This window comes from Biomphalaria glabrata, chromosome 17 (assembly GCF_947242115.1).
Source record: "Biomphalaria glabrata chromosome 17, xgBioGlab47.1, whole genome shotgun sequence".
Lineage (NCBI taxonomy): Eukaryota > Metazoa > Mollusca > Gastropoda > Planorbidae > Biomphalaria > Biomphalaria glabrata.
The window spans coordinates 26024894-26042324 of record NC_074727.1 but is presented as its reverse complement, the minus strand read 5'-3'; the positions used below and the strand labels follow the sequence as shown (position 1 = coordinate 26042324).

Here is a 17431-nt window from a genome sequence, read left to right as displayed (position 1 = left end):
AGCAATACCGGAATAGGTGCTGTCTTATCCCAAAAGGTAGATGGAACTGAGAGAGTCATAGCTTACTTTAGTCGGAGCTTGTCCAAAGCCGAGAGAAACTACTGTGTCACAAGACGTGAGCTACTGGCAGTTGTGGATGCCATACAACATTTTCACAAATACTTATATGGGCAAAAATTTATCATTAGGACAGATCACGCTGCTCTACAATGGCTGTTGTCATTTAAAAGTCCGGAAGGACAAGTCGCCAGGTGGATTGAACGTTTGCAAACCTATGACTTCGAGACACAACACCGAAAAGGACAAACTCACCAGAATGCTGACGCGCTGTCTCGACGACCTTGCAGAATGGAATGTAAACACTGCAGCAAGGTTGAAGAAAAGGAAGTTATCGTTGATTGTCGACATCTTGGGGTACAAGCTTCCGGGTCATGGTCCGACGAAAGAATCCGAGAAGACCAGTTAAAAGATGAGGACCTGGCTCCCATTCTGCTTATGAAGGAAGACGGACAAAGACCAGAATGGCATCACCTTTCTGATAAAGGAGCTGCTACCAAGGCATATTGGGCACAATGGGACTCACTGACAATCGACAATGGAGTTCTCAAGAGGGTCTGGGAAACGACAGATGGGACATGCAATCGCTTACAGCTGTTGTTGCCTAAAGTAAGAGTTGCTGAGGTGCTGCAAGAAATCCATAATAATTCCAGTGGGTCACATTTAGGTGTCAACAAGACCTTTGAAAAAGTACGCCAGCGGTTTTACTGGTTCGGCTACCGGGATGATGTAGAAGAATGGTGCCGAAGATGCGACGCATGTTCAGCAGCAAAGGGCCCGCACAGGAGAACGAGGGGACGTATGCAGCAATACAACGTCGGTAACCCCTTTGAAAGAATAGCGCTCGATGTAGCCGGACCATTTCCTGAATCCCAGAGAGGAAACAAGTACGTTCTAGTAGTGATAGACTATTTTACTAAGTGGCCTGAAGCGTATGCGATACCAAACCAAGAAGCCACCACCATAGCGGAAACACTTGTGGAGAATTGGATTAGCCGATTCGGTCCTCCCAGGGAGTTACACTCCGACCAAGGTCGAAACTTCGAATCCAAGATCTTTCAAGAGATGTGCCAGGTACTCGGCATCGAAAAGACACGCACAACCCCTCTTCACCCCCAGTCAGATGGAATGGTGGAACGATTTAACCGAACATTGGAACAACATCTGTCGAAAGTCGTCGATGAACGTCAAGAGGACTGGGACACCTATATCCCAATGTTCCTTATGGCATATAGAGGATCGATTCACAGCACCACCGGTTACACTCCAGCAAAGATGTTGTTCGGCCGAGAGCTGCAACTACCTTGTGACTTGCTATTCGGGATCCCGGGAGATGTGCCAGCCTCTTCGACAGACTATGTCGCAAATCTCCGAAAACGGATGGAGAGAACTCACGCTCTAGCCCGCAGAAACATCAAGATCAACAGTGACCACATGAAGACAAGGTACGACAAACGGGCCAATGCCGCTGGGTTTCATGAGAACGATCTGGTGTGGCTGTACAACCCACAAAGACGAAAAGGCAAGTCCCCAAAGCTTCAAACAGACTGGGAAGGACCCTACCGCGTGATAAAAAGAATCAATGTCGTGTATCGAATACAGAAGAGCCCAAGATCCAAACTGAAGGTCGTCCACATCGACAGACTCAACAAGTACCATGGTGAAGCTGGATCTGCCCGGGACGGACACATCTAAGGTGGTGGCACAGATGGGGGTAGTGGTGTGTGTAGTCAGCCGTCGCTTTTGCTGCAGAAATGAGTGCCTCCGTCAGCCAGACAGAGCCAGACAACGTTGTGTTACAGCCAGACAGAACCAGACAACGTTGTGTCTTACATCAAGCCTGTAGCTGGGGACATTAAAGACATCTGTCAATCTGTCAGTGCTGATGAGAGGGACCCGAATCCTGATGGCTGCACTCAGATGTTTGGCGAGAACTTTGTATGTCGAGCTTTGCAGGGAGAACGCCAACTCCAAGAAACCCATCGGCAAGGTCTGCACCCAACAGACGTTTGTCCAGCTGACGAGACCTGGCGATGGTCAAGTAAGTGAACTGGAGCCTGATGCTGAAGATGAGGGTCCTTCGCAAGTGGAGTGCTGCCAACTTACTCCGCTAGTTTGCCCTCCGGACAAGCCTGAAGATGATGTGTGCCACTATCTCCCCTCCTGTGGACCTGACACCCATTCCCAAAAACCCGTCTCTTGAAAACCCTATGAAACAACCTGATAGGCCAGCGATCTTGGTGACCCCAGTCCTGACATCCTATCCCTCCCCGTGTGTTAAGTGGCTGCCCTCAGAAGTGAGCGACCGAAGAAGGCGACGTTTGCTCAGTCCAAAGTGCATGGCGATGCAACCACGACGTCAGTGCAGCCAGGTGAAGGTCACCTGGAGTAGGAGAAGGAGACATACGCCGAATACAACGCAGATGGCTCCATCGAGATGGCAATATAAGCCCATTGTCGCCCCCACCGATAGACCTCCTCCTGCATCGATTCACCTCCACTGCCCATGTCGTGTGATAGATTTTGTCCGGGACGGACAAATCTGAGAAGGGGGCAGTGTTACGACCCTATTGGCGGCGCAAAAGGGTTAACTATAGGCTCAGCTGACACACCCGTGAATCACTCAGGTCAGCGGGGCCATGGACAAGGGACAGTACTATGATTACACGCAAATATGACCAATGTTATGGTCATGTGATCGAAAGCCTGCGGTACGAGTGACACAGTGTGTAAGAAAGCGGCAGTTCAAGACCGGAGAGCGTTGAGACCAGGACTGTTAGTTGGCCATGAAGTCGGTCCTTGTCGAGTCCTCAAGTGTTATGTACGAGTCTAGGAAGAAATAGAGACAGTAGAGTTGTATACGGTGATGTACAGTTTAACATTCGTAGTAGCTTATTGTGTTGCCAATTGTGTCGTATTGGCTGTCTTCTACTTATTCACTCATTATTAAAGTACCAGATTATTGTGGAGCTCTTGTTGGCAGGTTCTTGATGTGTTGATGTGTTGTGTTGTGTTTAGCAGTGTTTATAGAAGGCCGGGGTAGAAGAGAACCGTAACAATATATTTATACCGAAATTCTTCTGAAAATATTGAAACCTGCCTTGTTTTCCTGCCTGGGTGGACCACTTCAAGGGCCGATTTTGAGTTTGTTTCCACACAAACTGTCTTTGTAACCTTGTTGAAAATTGATTCTTGTATTGTCAGGTAAGAGAAATAATTGTGCGAAATTTCAACTTGATCTGAGATTGAGTGTCGGAGAAATAACGTGTGCAAACTTTTTAATGGACAGACAGACAGTGAGTTGATATAAGCTTTGTAAAATACGTTTGAAAATGATGATACCATACTTTGTGACTCCATAATCAATGCCAATAGTGGTTAAGTATTTATTGACAAATCGTTTTTCACAATAGCGTTTGATAATGCAACTCTGAAATAAAAAAAAAAATTACAATAATGGTGAAAAGTATGGGTCAAACCAAATTTTAATAATGTTTTGATTGTTCGTTGACAACTACATTCAAAAAGATAAATGTGGTGATGTCCCATCAAAATTGTACAATAGACATTGTTAAGATCTATTCAGGCCTATAATTTGTCTGTCATAAACATTAAGAGGGCAGAAATATTGATGGCTACAATGTGCTAAGAAACCTGCAAAAGTGTTGATGTCAGAGAAAAAAAGTTGAATAGCACTAACAAATACTCTGTAAAGGGGAGTTTCCAGCAAGGAGTAGTGGTTTGTGTCACAGGCATAATAGATCACTTACTGTACCTTATTGTACTGAAGTGAATGTTGTGACTACAGCGATTGTGAATACTGAACATGAGTTAAGTCTGACCAGAAGTAAGGTTGTATCGAGAGTTTTAATTAGTTACAAGTAGCAGTGGAAAGTAGTTGAATCGTTAGATGATGAAGTAAGTGGAAATTATTAGTTGAAGAACTTAGTTTAGTTAGAAGTCAGTCAAGCACAGTAGTCGTAGAAAGACAGTATGTGGTAGAAAGTAATTGTAATAAGCTGAATTTAAGATAAAATAGTTGTAATGATGAAACATGTTTATGTGAAGTCAAGTAGTGAAATTAGTAATGTGTTATAATTGAAGCTAAAAAAATGATTATATTCATCAAATATCATCATAAAAATTGGATTGATGTCCTGTAAATAAACCTCACGTTCTACTAGCAGTCTATTTTTATTTACATTTCTCAAATAGTGTCGGACATGATGATACTGAGGTGATAGTTGCAAACTAGGCAAGTCAAGTAGCCTCACTGGCTGTTCTAGCCAAGCACATCATATTCAGACAATAGCATTCACTTATGTTTTTACAAAATGATACGAAAGAGACTGAACATTAATGACTGATTATACTTTAACCTTAAACAGATGAAGATATATTATAATTAAAATCATTAGTTTCTGTTTCAACAACTCAAAATAAAGTAATGATTAGCTTATAATAATAATAATAATTTTATTTTTAAAGCGCTGTTAACAAACAAAATATAGGCTCAAGTCGCTGTGATAACATTACAAACAAAACACGAGAGCTAGAATAGAAAAAAAAAATCTAAAAAAAGTTTTAAACGGGTAGGTCTTAATGTTCTTCTTAAATGTAGTGTAGCATGTTGTCTGTCTGAGATCAATGGGGAGTGAGTTCCAAACCTTTGGTCCGTGCACAGAAAAAGCCCGCAGACCGTAGCTTTTGAGGGATAAAAGTGGCACCACTAGAAGCGTTGTGTCCATTGAGAGTAGGGCTCTTTGAGGGATCAGTTTGCTAAGGTACAAAGATAATAATAATAAAGCTTGTCTTCGAGTCCGAAGATTAGTGAGGAATGCAGTTTTTCCCGTGGCTGCGCAGCCCCAGCTGTGACCAACATATTTTGCCACACCAGTGCAAGCATAACCATTGTCCGCAGGTGGTCGATTTAGATTTTCTTTTCGTCAAAAGCGTCTGTCCTCGGCAACGGATTTTTAAATGTGTATCCCGCGGCCTTTGTGACCTCTAGCTGTCTCGTTCTGAGGCCGCATGCAATCAGGTGCTCTCTTCTATGTCAGCTAAGGCAAGTTGGCGCCTAATCTGGTCTTTGAAGCGTTTCCGTGGGGCGCCTCTGTTACGTTGACCACTTTTTAGCTCATCAAAAAAAGACTGCCTTTGGCATATGTTCGTCTCCCATACAGGATACGTGCCCTGCCCAGCGTAACTGTCGGACCATAAGAAGTCCCTCTATACTGTCCATACCGGCGTTCGCAAGGACATCGCTGTTTGTAGTGCGGTCTTGCCACCGTATGTCCATGATAGAGCGCAAGCATCTTTGGTAAAAGCGCTCAATTAGTCTTAGTAGCTTTCTGTATAGTGTCCATGTCCATATACAAGGGTTGAGAGAACCATCGCCTGGTAGACATCTATTTTTGTAGGCAAGCGGGAGAGTATGAATGCCAAAGCTAGCTTTTTTTGTTGACTCGGTTGTTAAATATTGTTGGATCTGGCATGATCTGTGCAGCTGCAGATAAATACCTTTGCAGAGATGACTAATGTGTGTGTCGAATGATAGTGTTGAGTAAAAAAAAAAATTCAAAATTTCGCACTACATGGACATAAGGAACCTGGCAGTTCGCGATAAAAAAGTAATATATGCTCTCGACTTTTGAGATGTTATTTCTGTCTTGTCTTCGTTCATCTTGAGCTTATTCTCAACCATCCAATCGCTTATTCTTGAAAATGTACCACGGATTTTTGCTGCCAGATGCGACATCTCTGAGGATACTGAGGAATCGTATAACTGTGATATAAGATGCCGCTAAGTGGAGTAGTTTACATAGTGAACAATACTGGGCCTAGAACCGATCCTTAGGGTACTCCGTACTTCAAAATTAAGCTTGTTAACAACGACACTTTGGGTATGACAGATCAAGCCAATTCTGGAGTGGAAGATTTTGCCACAGTTTGTGCGTGCATATGCTTCTGTTTTAGGGCTAGCTGACAGGGCAGCTTTCTTTTTCTCTTGACTGTCGAGTAGTTATCCTAACTCTGATTTTTATTTCCTCTACTCGTAGTACTTGTACGGGGCGAGAGTGCCTTGTATTTTTGTTTTGAATTGTTTTTTCTACGTCACAAAGTCCGGTAACATCTATTGGTCATTCTTTGTCATAAGGCAGTTCACCCTCTGAATTTGGTTGAAACGGACGGTGTATTGGTCCGTAAAAGGTTATTATATCTATAGGCTGTACTAGTTTCTCGGACTTATTATTCAGTAGGATTTTTGGACCCCTGTTTAGGGTGAGTTATTCGTTTGTGATATCTCGTATTGTATGTTGTATGAGGTTGTCACTATTTCTAGTTTTAGAGTAGAAGTTAAGTTTAGTGTTTATTTCGTTTATAGGGTGCCAGTGCTGGAGTTGTATATACTGAGCTCGAGTCTATGCTAGTGTGGACGTCGCTGGCCGTCTCAGAAATATATATATTATAGTTTTCAGTGTCATTGTCAAATTGGCGATCATCTGAGGTCTAACTTTACTATTACCGAGGTTGGCAGTTTTGTGACGCCAGTCGGTCAGAGTCTGGTGAACTATGAAACCAGGGTGACAAGTTGATAGTAGTAGCAAAGGTGCTTAAATTAATTATTGAATAATATCGTTTTATATATATATATATATATATTATATATATATATATATATATATATATATATATATATATATATATATATATAAATATATCTAATATATATATATATATTATATATATATCTAATATATATATATGGTCTATTTATCATCCTCATTGTACATATACATATATCAGTTTCATACAATTAAATTCATTTTTTTTGTTGTTATTTAATCCATCCACCTAGTTCGTTAGTCTATGTTCGACTGTGTGTGAATGATATTCTTATATCAGGCTGAACCTCGGGACCTTAATTGTGTACATCTATTTAACAACACATATAATTCCTAAACCTGACATTGACTAAGGCAGCTCTCGACCAGGATATATATACTCCCAAATTGAATGGTTAGGGTCGGCTGCCCCACCCCACTAAATCGGCCAACATACTAGAGGGGTGGCGAAATAATCTAAAAATTGGTTAAAATATAAATAATTAGAATATATTATTAATATAAGTAAAGAATTCTTTTAGAAATTGTGTGATTTCTCTACTAAATTTCCCACAACCCCCTTGTGGAGGGGGGAAGCGATCGACTCTACCCCCCTCCCCCTGGATTCGCCAGTGACCGAGGTACGCCCATGCTCCTGAAGACCAAATACTTGACTGTCTTCTGAAAATTGTGAAGGAAGGATACTTATATGTTTATAGATCCATGACCAATGTTATTTGTTTTTAGTTTCTGTTACTTAAAATATTTTTGGTCTTATTTTTTTAAATTAAATTTCACTGTAATTAAAAAAAATAATTATCTTATCTTTGGAAAAAAAGGTTCTAATAATAATCAAACAACTATTTCTTTCTTCAGTGTTGGCAGTTGTGTCCCAGAGTCTCTCTCACACACACCCTCTCCGTCTAGCTTACTCTCTCTCTCACTCTCTCTATCTCCATTTCTCATAGGACTACTTTTGATCTTACTTTCTCGCTTTCCCTTTCATTTAACTATATCATCACCTCTTCTCTCCAACAATAAACCACTCAAATGGTTGTTACAGCCAATATTTGTTACAAAAATATCTTTAATGTTTCAATTGTAAATAATGAAAACATTTTACTTCACTTCACAATTATCTCTTGAATTTCAGGATCAGAGTATTTCCCTTGCAGTAAAATCAAGTCATTGATATCATCACGAAGGAAATACAAGAATGAGTGGTTGGCTATAAAATTAACATCGCCAAGGGCTGATGAGTTGTTAACAGGAATGCTAATATTAGTATTAAAAAAAGAAGGAGTTGTCATATATGACTCTGAAAACTGGACAGTCGTTTTTTGGACAACATCGGATAAGCGAGGACGAGTATTAGACATTCCGGAAAAATTAGAAGTGTTGGTAAATGCTTCAGACATTCCTAGACTTGAGAGTGCCAAGTTGAAATTTAGCGTGGCGGTCAAGTTAAACTTTGGCATCGACAAATGGACGCTGGTCATTCTTAAATTAGCAAACAGGTCATGAACGTCAAAATTTTCATTAGTAATGATGCTTTCGAGCTCGTGGAGTCCTTTAGAAGATCTGGGTAGAGCAATGTACAATCCAAAGCCTTCGTATTCAAATGGTACTCTTATGACATCGACAATGGTACTCTTATGACATCGACATTTTTGACGGCGTTTAGCTTCAAAGAGTAGATTGAGCTGTAAGACATGAACTCCGTTGCAACAGGAATTCCATTCAGCTTTGTGAACATTCTTTTTTTAGTCATTTCCTTTGGAAATGGATATTGCCAATTGGCATTGAAGATAAATGTATTGATGAGTATTAGAGAGTAGGTATTTCTGTGAATATATCAATTTTGTTGACTCCGTGGTAAATATGGTCGGATCTGGCCTAATTTGCGCAGCTGCAGATAAAGAGCATAGCAGAGCTGACTTATGTGTGGGTCGAAAATAGTGTTGAGTCAAAGATAACTCCAAGATTTCGCACTACATGGACATAAGGAACCTGGTAGTTCTTGATGGAAATGGAATCTGTACTCTCGACTTTTTTTTATGTTGTTTCGAGTGCCACTCTTAATCATTTCTATCTTGTCTTCGTTCATCTTGAGCTTATTCTCAACCATCCAATCGCTCACCCTTGCAATGGTACAAATGATTTTTGCTGCTAGATGCGACACCTCTGAGGGTACTGAGGAATCGTATAACTATGAGTCGTCGGCAAAGAATTGGTATACGATACCGGTTGCCTGTATGACACCGCTGAGTGGGTATGTATAGATAGTGAACAGTACTGGGCCTAAAACTGATCCTTGGGGTACTCCGTACTTCAAGAGTAAAGTTGTTGATTCTGTCCCGTTTAAGACGACACTCTGGGTGCGTTCAGTCAGGTAGAATCCAAGCCACTTTAGGACGACTCCTGCTAAACAGAATGTAGCAGAGAATCTGGCCATCATAATATATTGGTCTAGCCGAGTCTAGCGTATCAAAGGCTGCCGAAAAGTACAGCATGGAAAGTATTGATATGTGGCCTATGTCGGAATTGTGAAGGAAGTCATTTAGTACCCTGACCACTGCTGTCTCTGTGCTACGACACTTCCTATATGCAGTTTGAAATTCTTTCAAGAGACAGTACTGTTCAAGAAGGAAGAATTTGGGCTAACACGATGCGCTCCAGAATCTTTGACAGGAAGGGAAGATTTGATACCGGGCGATAGTTTTCTAGACATTCTGGGTCAAGACTGGATATCTTTAATAAGGACCTGACAAGTGCATTCTTAAATTGCCGTGGTACAATGCCTGAAGTCAGTGAAATGTTCACAATGTTAGTAATTGTGGGTACAAGCTCATTTAAACATTCAAGGAGCAAGGAAGTTGGAATGGGATCAAGGTCACATGACATCATTAAAATAAGACTCTTGACATAATCTTCAGCTTGCTATTAGAATCAATTAAATATCTATATGATTATAACTTATTATTGATGTTTTAACCGATCTTTATATATTGTCGTTCCCCTATTAGCCGATTGGGGGGGGGGGGGGCGAATACATCTAATACCCTTCCAACCTAAACCCTTTGAGTGGGGGGCGGTCCGTTTTTATGGAGAAATCATAGTTTGTGAACAAAATTAGTTGAATTAATATATACATTTTATATTATGTAGCTCCCCTTCTGGTATCTTAGCCGATTCGGTGGGGTTGGGGAGAGGGCGATCGCATGTACTGCCCTCCCCACTCTAGCCCTCTGAGCGAGGGGGCGGTCCTATTTTTATGAAGAATTATAGTTTGTGAACAAAATTAGTTGAATATCTATATAATATAAACTACGTATTGATATGTGACCCATTGTATATTATGTCGTACCACACTCTAATCTCAAATTGTATCATTAGTAAATTTAAATGAAAAAGAGTTGTACCAGGTGGGAGGGGCGATACATTCAATTGCATTTACCCCATCGGATAAATCAATACTTTTTCTTTTTGTATTATAGTTAAGAAATTACAAAATATAAAAAATCTGTCACTAATATAATTTATATATACTATAAATTAAATTCTTATATCGAGTCGCCCCACCCCTATTCTTTAAAGCCAAATGCAAACTTTAGCAGAAATTATGAAAGGAGCGAGTATTAATGTTTTTACTCTACCGCCCCTCCCATTTCCAAACAGAGTTTATGTAATTTCACATGAATTTATCATAATGATTTTAAGAAGGACTTTGCATTGGAAAAGTTAGAATTCAAACGAAATTTTTCAGTATAAGAGTCATGACTGAGATGAGATCTAAACACAAATTGTCACTTCATAGTGGCCTTTTCCCAACCTTTACTCAATCTGATATTTTTTATAACTCACAATTTATACTTTAATTTTCTTGAATATTATTTATGGAATAATTTTTTTTTCTTCGGCGATCCTCAAATCCAAAATCTAAATATGCGGGGTATCTCATCTTTTCAAGGAACACATCGGTTTTATTTGCAATGCCTATAAATTCATATTAGAATATTTTTCAAAAGGTCCTTTTTTAATAGTATGAATAATGAGCTTTCGATCAGGAGAATGCGTTTCTGCAGTAAAGAATGCAAGAAAACACTTTTGGCGTCGGGGCTTCGCCCCGAACTCCATTGATGAATAATGAGCTACAGATCTCAAGAGAATACGTTTCTGCAGTGAAAAAAAGCAGGAAAACGCTTTTGTCGTCGAGGCTTTGCCCTGAATCCCACAATAGAACCTTATAGCGCTGCCCCAGTTTTTGTTTTTCTGCCGAAGGTTGAGAGATGCTGCTTTTTTTATTCTCATATATATATGTATGTATGTATGTGTATATATATGTATGTGTGTGTGGGCGCGCGCGCGCCCGCGCTGTACGCATGTTTATGCATAGGGTTGGGGTTTAGTGGGCGTTAGGGTTAGGGTTTGGAAAATTATCGCCGCCCCCCACTCCAAAGTTCTGGATTCGCTAGTATAGTGATCAGATGATTGCACACTCTAAGCAGGAGCTTCAACTTGCCGTCAATGAATTGGCTGCCTACACAACCGTTTTCTCATCTCAATGCAGCTGTAGGATCCAAAAGGTTTCACCCACACTGAACATAGCATTTAAGTGTACACAGGATTTGCACCCAGGGAATTGAAAATGCTACCTCACAATGGATTTGAAAAATAAAACACATTAGACTTAAGTAACTTACGCTCTTATAATCACACTGATTTAAAACTGTAATAATTTCCTCGAAGTGCACTTTAATGATTTTGTCAATCTAAACATTAAATTTTAATAAATATGTCAAATAAATATGTCAGTGACTGACTGTGACCAGTTCATGACAACAATTCTGTGATGCAAAGTTTAAAGAAATTTTTTTTTTTGGTAATGGTTAGGTGGCCCAATTTCAAACTAAAATCAAAGGTAGATTGGTGTATATTTTAAAATAACTGTTGACCGGGAAGAATGATCTTGCACTGTAAACTGCTGCTACACTAAACGATGAAATGTACATGCTCTATTTAACTCTTTATCTCCGTATTTATTTTTCCACGTTCTGACAGAATTGTTCGTTTTTCACATTCTACCCTGTTATCATTAAACTTCAATAAAAAAAAATTTTGTAATCATAAAACCTTACTTTTTGGTATAGATTTATAGGAGAGTGCATGCTCTTTTTTAACACAAGTTACACTTTCTAAAACCAACAATTAATTGAATTGGGTCAAATCAACGATGGTATCGTCAATTAGGAGAGAAAGAGTTAATAAAATAGAACACTAAATTATATAGCCAATATACTAGCATTAAACGCTGTTGATTTTTTTCCCAGGGTATATATATATATTTTTTTTTTTTGCCAGAAACACAACCCCCCCCCTCCCTTTTTCTTTTTTTTGCATTTTCAATAAACATCCAGAATACTCCTATTTCTTTTTTTTTTAACTATTCCTCCATTTAGCTTACAAATTGATCGCGTCAAAAAATAAAACCTACAAAAAACTGGGTGAAGGGGTGATTCTCGTAAATGGCACCATCGATTTTCCTTCAAATTTGACAGTTGATGTAGATCTTTGGGAAAAGAATTACTAGCTACTTGGCCACACTGTGAAAACTTTAGTTTGACCGCTTTAATTTTTCAAAGTATAAAAAAACAAGGTTACAAAGACAGTTTGTGTGAAAACACTAACTCAAAATCGGCTCCCGAAGTGTTCCACCCAGGCAGGTAAAAAGGCTGGTTTCAATATTTTCAGAAAGAACATCAGAATAAAATTCTATTAAAGACAAATGACAGAAGAATGGAGAAAGAAGGTTGACAGATCTTGTGTGGTGCCCCATCGGTCCAGCAGACCAAAGTATATGTGAAAGTGAATGTGAAGTTAGATGTGAACCTGGCCTAACTGATGTCATATAATGATAATCTAATTGATCTAATTGTTTTGTGAAGGGTCAATCTCTTATTCCTCAAAAAGAAAATCCTTTAGTTAAGTGTTCTGTAGCTATAGTGTATAGTGTTTCTCCAAACAAGATCCTCTGTAAAACTATTTAATGTATCAAGGCTGCGAGCAAAAACCAAGTTTAGGAAGATACTTATAAGGGAACTCCTGTATGCTGATGATGCAGCTTATGTGGCTGATTCTGACATTCAGCTTCAGTCCCTGGTTGACAAACTATCTGCTGCTTGCCAGAAGTTCGGCTTAAATATTAGTCAAAGCAAGACTAACTAGTTCAAAACACAAATACTGCACCAAAAGTAAACATTAATGGCCAACCACTAGAAATTTCCGATCACTTTTGCTATCTTGACTTAGACTTAGGTCCTCCCGCGCCGTTCGGCGCATTGGGCGGCAAGATGTCTCCATAAAGATCTGTCATTGGCAATGTCTGAAGCCCCCTCCCACCTGGTGTCCACTGTTCTGAGGTCCTCCATAAAGGTGTGTCGCCAAGTAATACGGGGACGTCCCTGTTTGCGCTTTCCTTGTATTGGCTTCCATGTTATCGCAACTCTTGGTGTGCGTAATTCATTTTGACGTAGCACATGTCCCGCAAACCTCATGTGACGCACTGTCACAACCTCACTAAGTGTTCGACTCAATTCGGCATAGTATTTCCTTGTTTGAGACCCGATCTGTGTAACTGACTCCCAAAATCCGTCTCATCCATTTTTGTTGAGCCACATTTAGTCTTTTCTCAATTTTGACAAATGACTTCTATGTCTCACATGCATAAGTAGCAGTTGGAATGACGATTGTGTTGAGAAGGTGTATTTTTGTCTCCGAGTCCAATGGCTTGGCTAGTCCAAATAGGCTGCAGCCTTTGGAAAATGCTCCCTGCCTTTCCTATTCGGCACGCTACATCATGGTAGGCATCTCCATCATTTGTTATAATGCTGCCAAGGTACGTGAACTTGTCCAACTATCTTGGCTCCATCAAATCCAACAATACTCTACTGGATAAAGACATTAACTACAGTATAGCCAAAGCAATGAGCACCATGTCACGGTTGCAGAAAAGAGTGTGGGACAACATATTGCTGACTAACAATACTAAAGCCTTAATCTACCGGACCTGTGTGTTAAGCAATTTGCTATACGGAAGTGAAACATAGTCAACCTACTCATTGCAGGAAAAAAAGCTAAATGTCTTCCACCTCAGATGCCTAAGGCGGATCTTTAAAATAAGGTGGCAAGATAAAATAACCAATCAGGAAGTGTTACGAAGGGTCTCGGATTGCAGATGCCATACACAATAGAAGCAGAAAGAATGGTGAAAATGCAACGGCGCCTGGTGATACATATGCCCAACCTGCGACCGCAGCAATGTATCAAGGATTTGCCTCTTTAGTCACACAAGGAGTTGCAAAGGGAAAAGATCATCTCTCGAGACGTAAAATGCCACAGAACTGAAAAAGGTCACGTGCATCTGCTGAAGTTCACGCATTAATATGAAAAACTACTTATTAATTGTTGTTTTAAATTATGTCCAACTTATATGCATACTAAATAGATTTTGACTTTGTAGCTTTGTAGCTAATTTGCAACATAGAGCACAAGTGAGTAAATTTTTCCAAAATGCAACATGCCATTTAAAACAGTACAAAACATATTTTAAAATAGATTTTAAAATGTATAATATGGATTATATTCAAAGATATTTATTTAGTGACAAAAATTTAGCAGCAGTATACATTTTTTTATAAAATAATGAAAATAAAATATATTTTTAATTGTTTTTTTTTTCCTTTTATATATTTTATTGTTTTAAACTCTGTTACTGATTGATTTATTCAAGCTTAACAGTATTTATAAACAGATAGGCCTAATTAACTAATCTGTGTAGCATGAGTGTGTGTTTATGTACGAGGCCACCAACTGTAAAGGGTGTGTGGGGAAGGGTCAATGTAAAATATGTAAGTATATATTGAACTAGTTACTAATGTAAATCTCTCAAAAGTAAAGTGCAATCTGGCTTGTATAGTGGGTGGATGTATGTATTCATGAATTTCAGACTAACAACTGATCATCAGGCTTGTTATTTAAATTCCAAAGACCGATTCTGGTTCTGGCTTCAAGGGCTTAATACTAAGGACACAAAATCGATTTTTAAAAATGATCAGTAAACTATAATCTCTTTATTTATTTGGATAGAACTCGTGATTCTAAGACCGAGGATACGGTACCAAATTTATATGTATAGATCAAGTATTAAGAAAGTTACACATTTTTAAAAACTTTTTTTTTTCAGTTTCTTTTTTGGCCTTCCAAACTCGGTGTTTTTGAAGGCCATTTAAAGAGAAGCTATAAGACTGCCAGAGATGAAACATAGTAAAAACATTAATGAGCAAAAACAGAATACGTTCAATGTTTTCAAAGTTATCAAAAAATCTTCTGAATTTACTTACTTGTGCCGAATGTTACATTTTATCATTTTTAGAATGTTTCAAAAAGGGAGGTAAAAAACACAAAAAATGTGCATTTTCAAAAGTTCGTAACGAAAAAACTATAAATGCTACATGCATTTAGTATATGTCCAAATGCTGGGAATTTATAGATCTACAAGAATAAATTACTAAAAATAATATTTTATTTCCATATTTCGCTGTACATATAAAATAATATGCAATGGTTTACTAAAACTAAAATACGTTAAACTTTAATGAGCGAAAACATGACACCAGTATAGCAATACGAACAAATTATATACCATATTTTCTATACTCTAACCTCTTCCATAATAATATTGAATAACATATTTATTGATAGAGACTTCTGTAAGTGTATAGCAAACCAATAATAGTAAAAAAGACATACAATCCATAAATTTCCTTAGATTTCTAGACATAATGATCTACAAAGCCAATCAGCTCAATGCTATTGTATTATTTCTTATTGAATCTTTGAACTCTATAAGCTGATTTTATAAATTGAAAATCATAACTGAAAATCGGAACTCTCTTTGTGTGCTGAAAAATGTTTAAACAAGGCTTTTTTATATCTGCAAATTGAATGACCAGTAATTTCTTTTAAATAAAGCTCAACTAATCTATTCACTTAATTTTTGACATATTCACTGTCTAAACAAAGAAGTCTGCATAAAAATATAGAAAATGTAATTCCTCAGGCTACTAAATTGTACCATATCACTCACATATATTTGTCATCAATTACATTATCTTTATGTAGCAAACTTACACTGATAAGATTGCATGAACTAGAGATGTAGTATACAGTTTGAACTTTTTTCTAAAATTCATAAACTATTAACCAAAAGTAACTCCTTCAAAGTATATTTAAAATGTAAATAAATTTAATATAAAAATATACATACATTCTAGATAAATTTAATATAAAAATATAAATACATCCCAATGCTAATGTACTGTTATTACAATCTCTGCCATCAAGCTGTGAGAAGATATAGAGAAACATTAGTATTTATAATCTTGCATCAGAGCAAGTATCTCAATGACATGTTGATCAAAATTTAAAGATACATTTTTAGTTAGCTACTTTCCACATGTTCTTCTCAATTTAAGATTTCATTTTAATTTAACTTTCAACACATCCAACTTAGTCACATCTGTAGATGTTAAATTTTTAAAACTTTTTTTCTTAAAAAAAAATGATAGCTAGATCTATATAGGCAATTAGACTTAGATCGAGATCGATATGTGTTATAATGAAAATCTGCCCTATTAGGCCTTTGGCCTTAAATTATAGATGGCTTCTTTTTAAAGAAGTTCTTTGGTTTTTAGTTTTAACGAATAACGTGACGGACCTTCGTTCTAGATGTCTAGACCAAGATTAGATCTAGACTAGTCTAGACTCTAGACCAAGATCTAGATCTAGGACAAGACTATATATTGGCCTATATATATTAGTCAAAATTCTAGATCCCTTATATTTTAAGTCAATAGAATTAAACAATGCCTGCTCTGAAAATGATCTGCAGAGCATCGTCAGTGACTTCTCAAGAGCATGCTCAGACTTTGGCCTTACCATCAACACAAAAAAAGACCGAAGTCTTATATTTGCCTGCTCCAGGGAAAGCCTACTCGGATCAAAGCATCAAGATAAATGGGCATGATATAAACGCAGTGGACAGATTCATATATCTTGGCAGCACACTCTCCAGAAACGGAAAGATCGATAATGAAATCGACCTGCGTATCGCCAAGGCCAGTGCATCCTATGGCAGACTGTCTAAAAACGTCTGGAACATACGAGGTATCACCACAAACACAAAGCTAGGGATCTATCGAGCTGTCATCCTAACTACATTGCTCTGTGCCTCAGAAACGTGGACAGTGTACAGAAAACATGCAAAGAAACTGAACCACTTCCACGTGACATGTCTAAGAAAAATACTGAATGTCAAATGGCAAGACAAAATACCAGATACTGAAATCCTTCGAAGAGCGGGTCTGCAAAGCATCCACACAATCCTGATGTAGTCCCTGCTACGATGAGCAGGACACGTCTGCAGAATGAAAACCGACGCATCCCTAAACGACTCTTGTATGGCCAACTAAGCGAAGGAAAGCGCTCGCAAGGTGGTCAAAGAAAGCGCTTCAGGGACACTCTCAAAGTATCTCTGAAGGCGTTCAGTATAGACCCAGCCACCTGGGAGACAGAGGCACATGACAGAACATCATGGCGTCGCGCTGTGAAAACTGGCGCACAGGTTGCTGAGGAAAAGAGAACAACGCTGACAGAAGAAAAACGCCAGAGAAGAAAAGCAAGGCCAATGACACTAGCTCCAGCTGGAATAA

At 38.6% G+C, this 17431-nt stretch overlaps 1 protein-coding gene across 4 annotated transcripts in view; it reads right to left on the bottom strand.

Annotated features, from left to right (window-relative positions):
* The window catches only part of LOC106072895 (dnaJ homolog subfamily C member 27-like), a 149346-nt gene that overhangs the window by 126588 nt on the left and 5327 nt on the right, over positions 1-17431 (bottom strand). For all 4 annotated transcript variants that reach the window (XM_056015585.1, XM_056015583.1, XM_056015584.1 and 1 more), the window contains exon 3: positions 3405-3487. In XM_056015585.1, coding sequence (XP_055871560.1) covers positions 3405-3487 — 83 coding nt within the window. The remainder of the gene's footprint in view (positions 1-3404; positions 3488-17431) is intronic.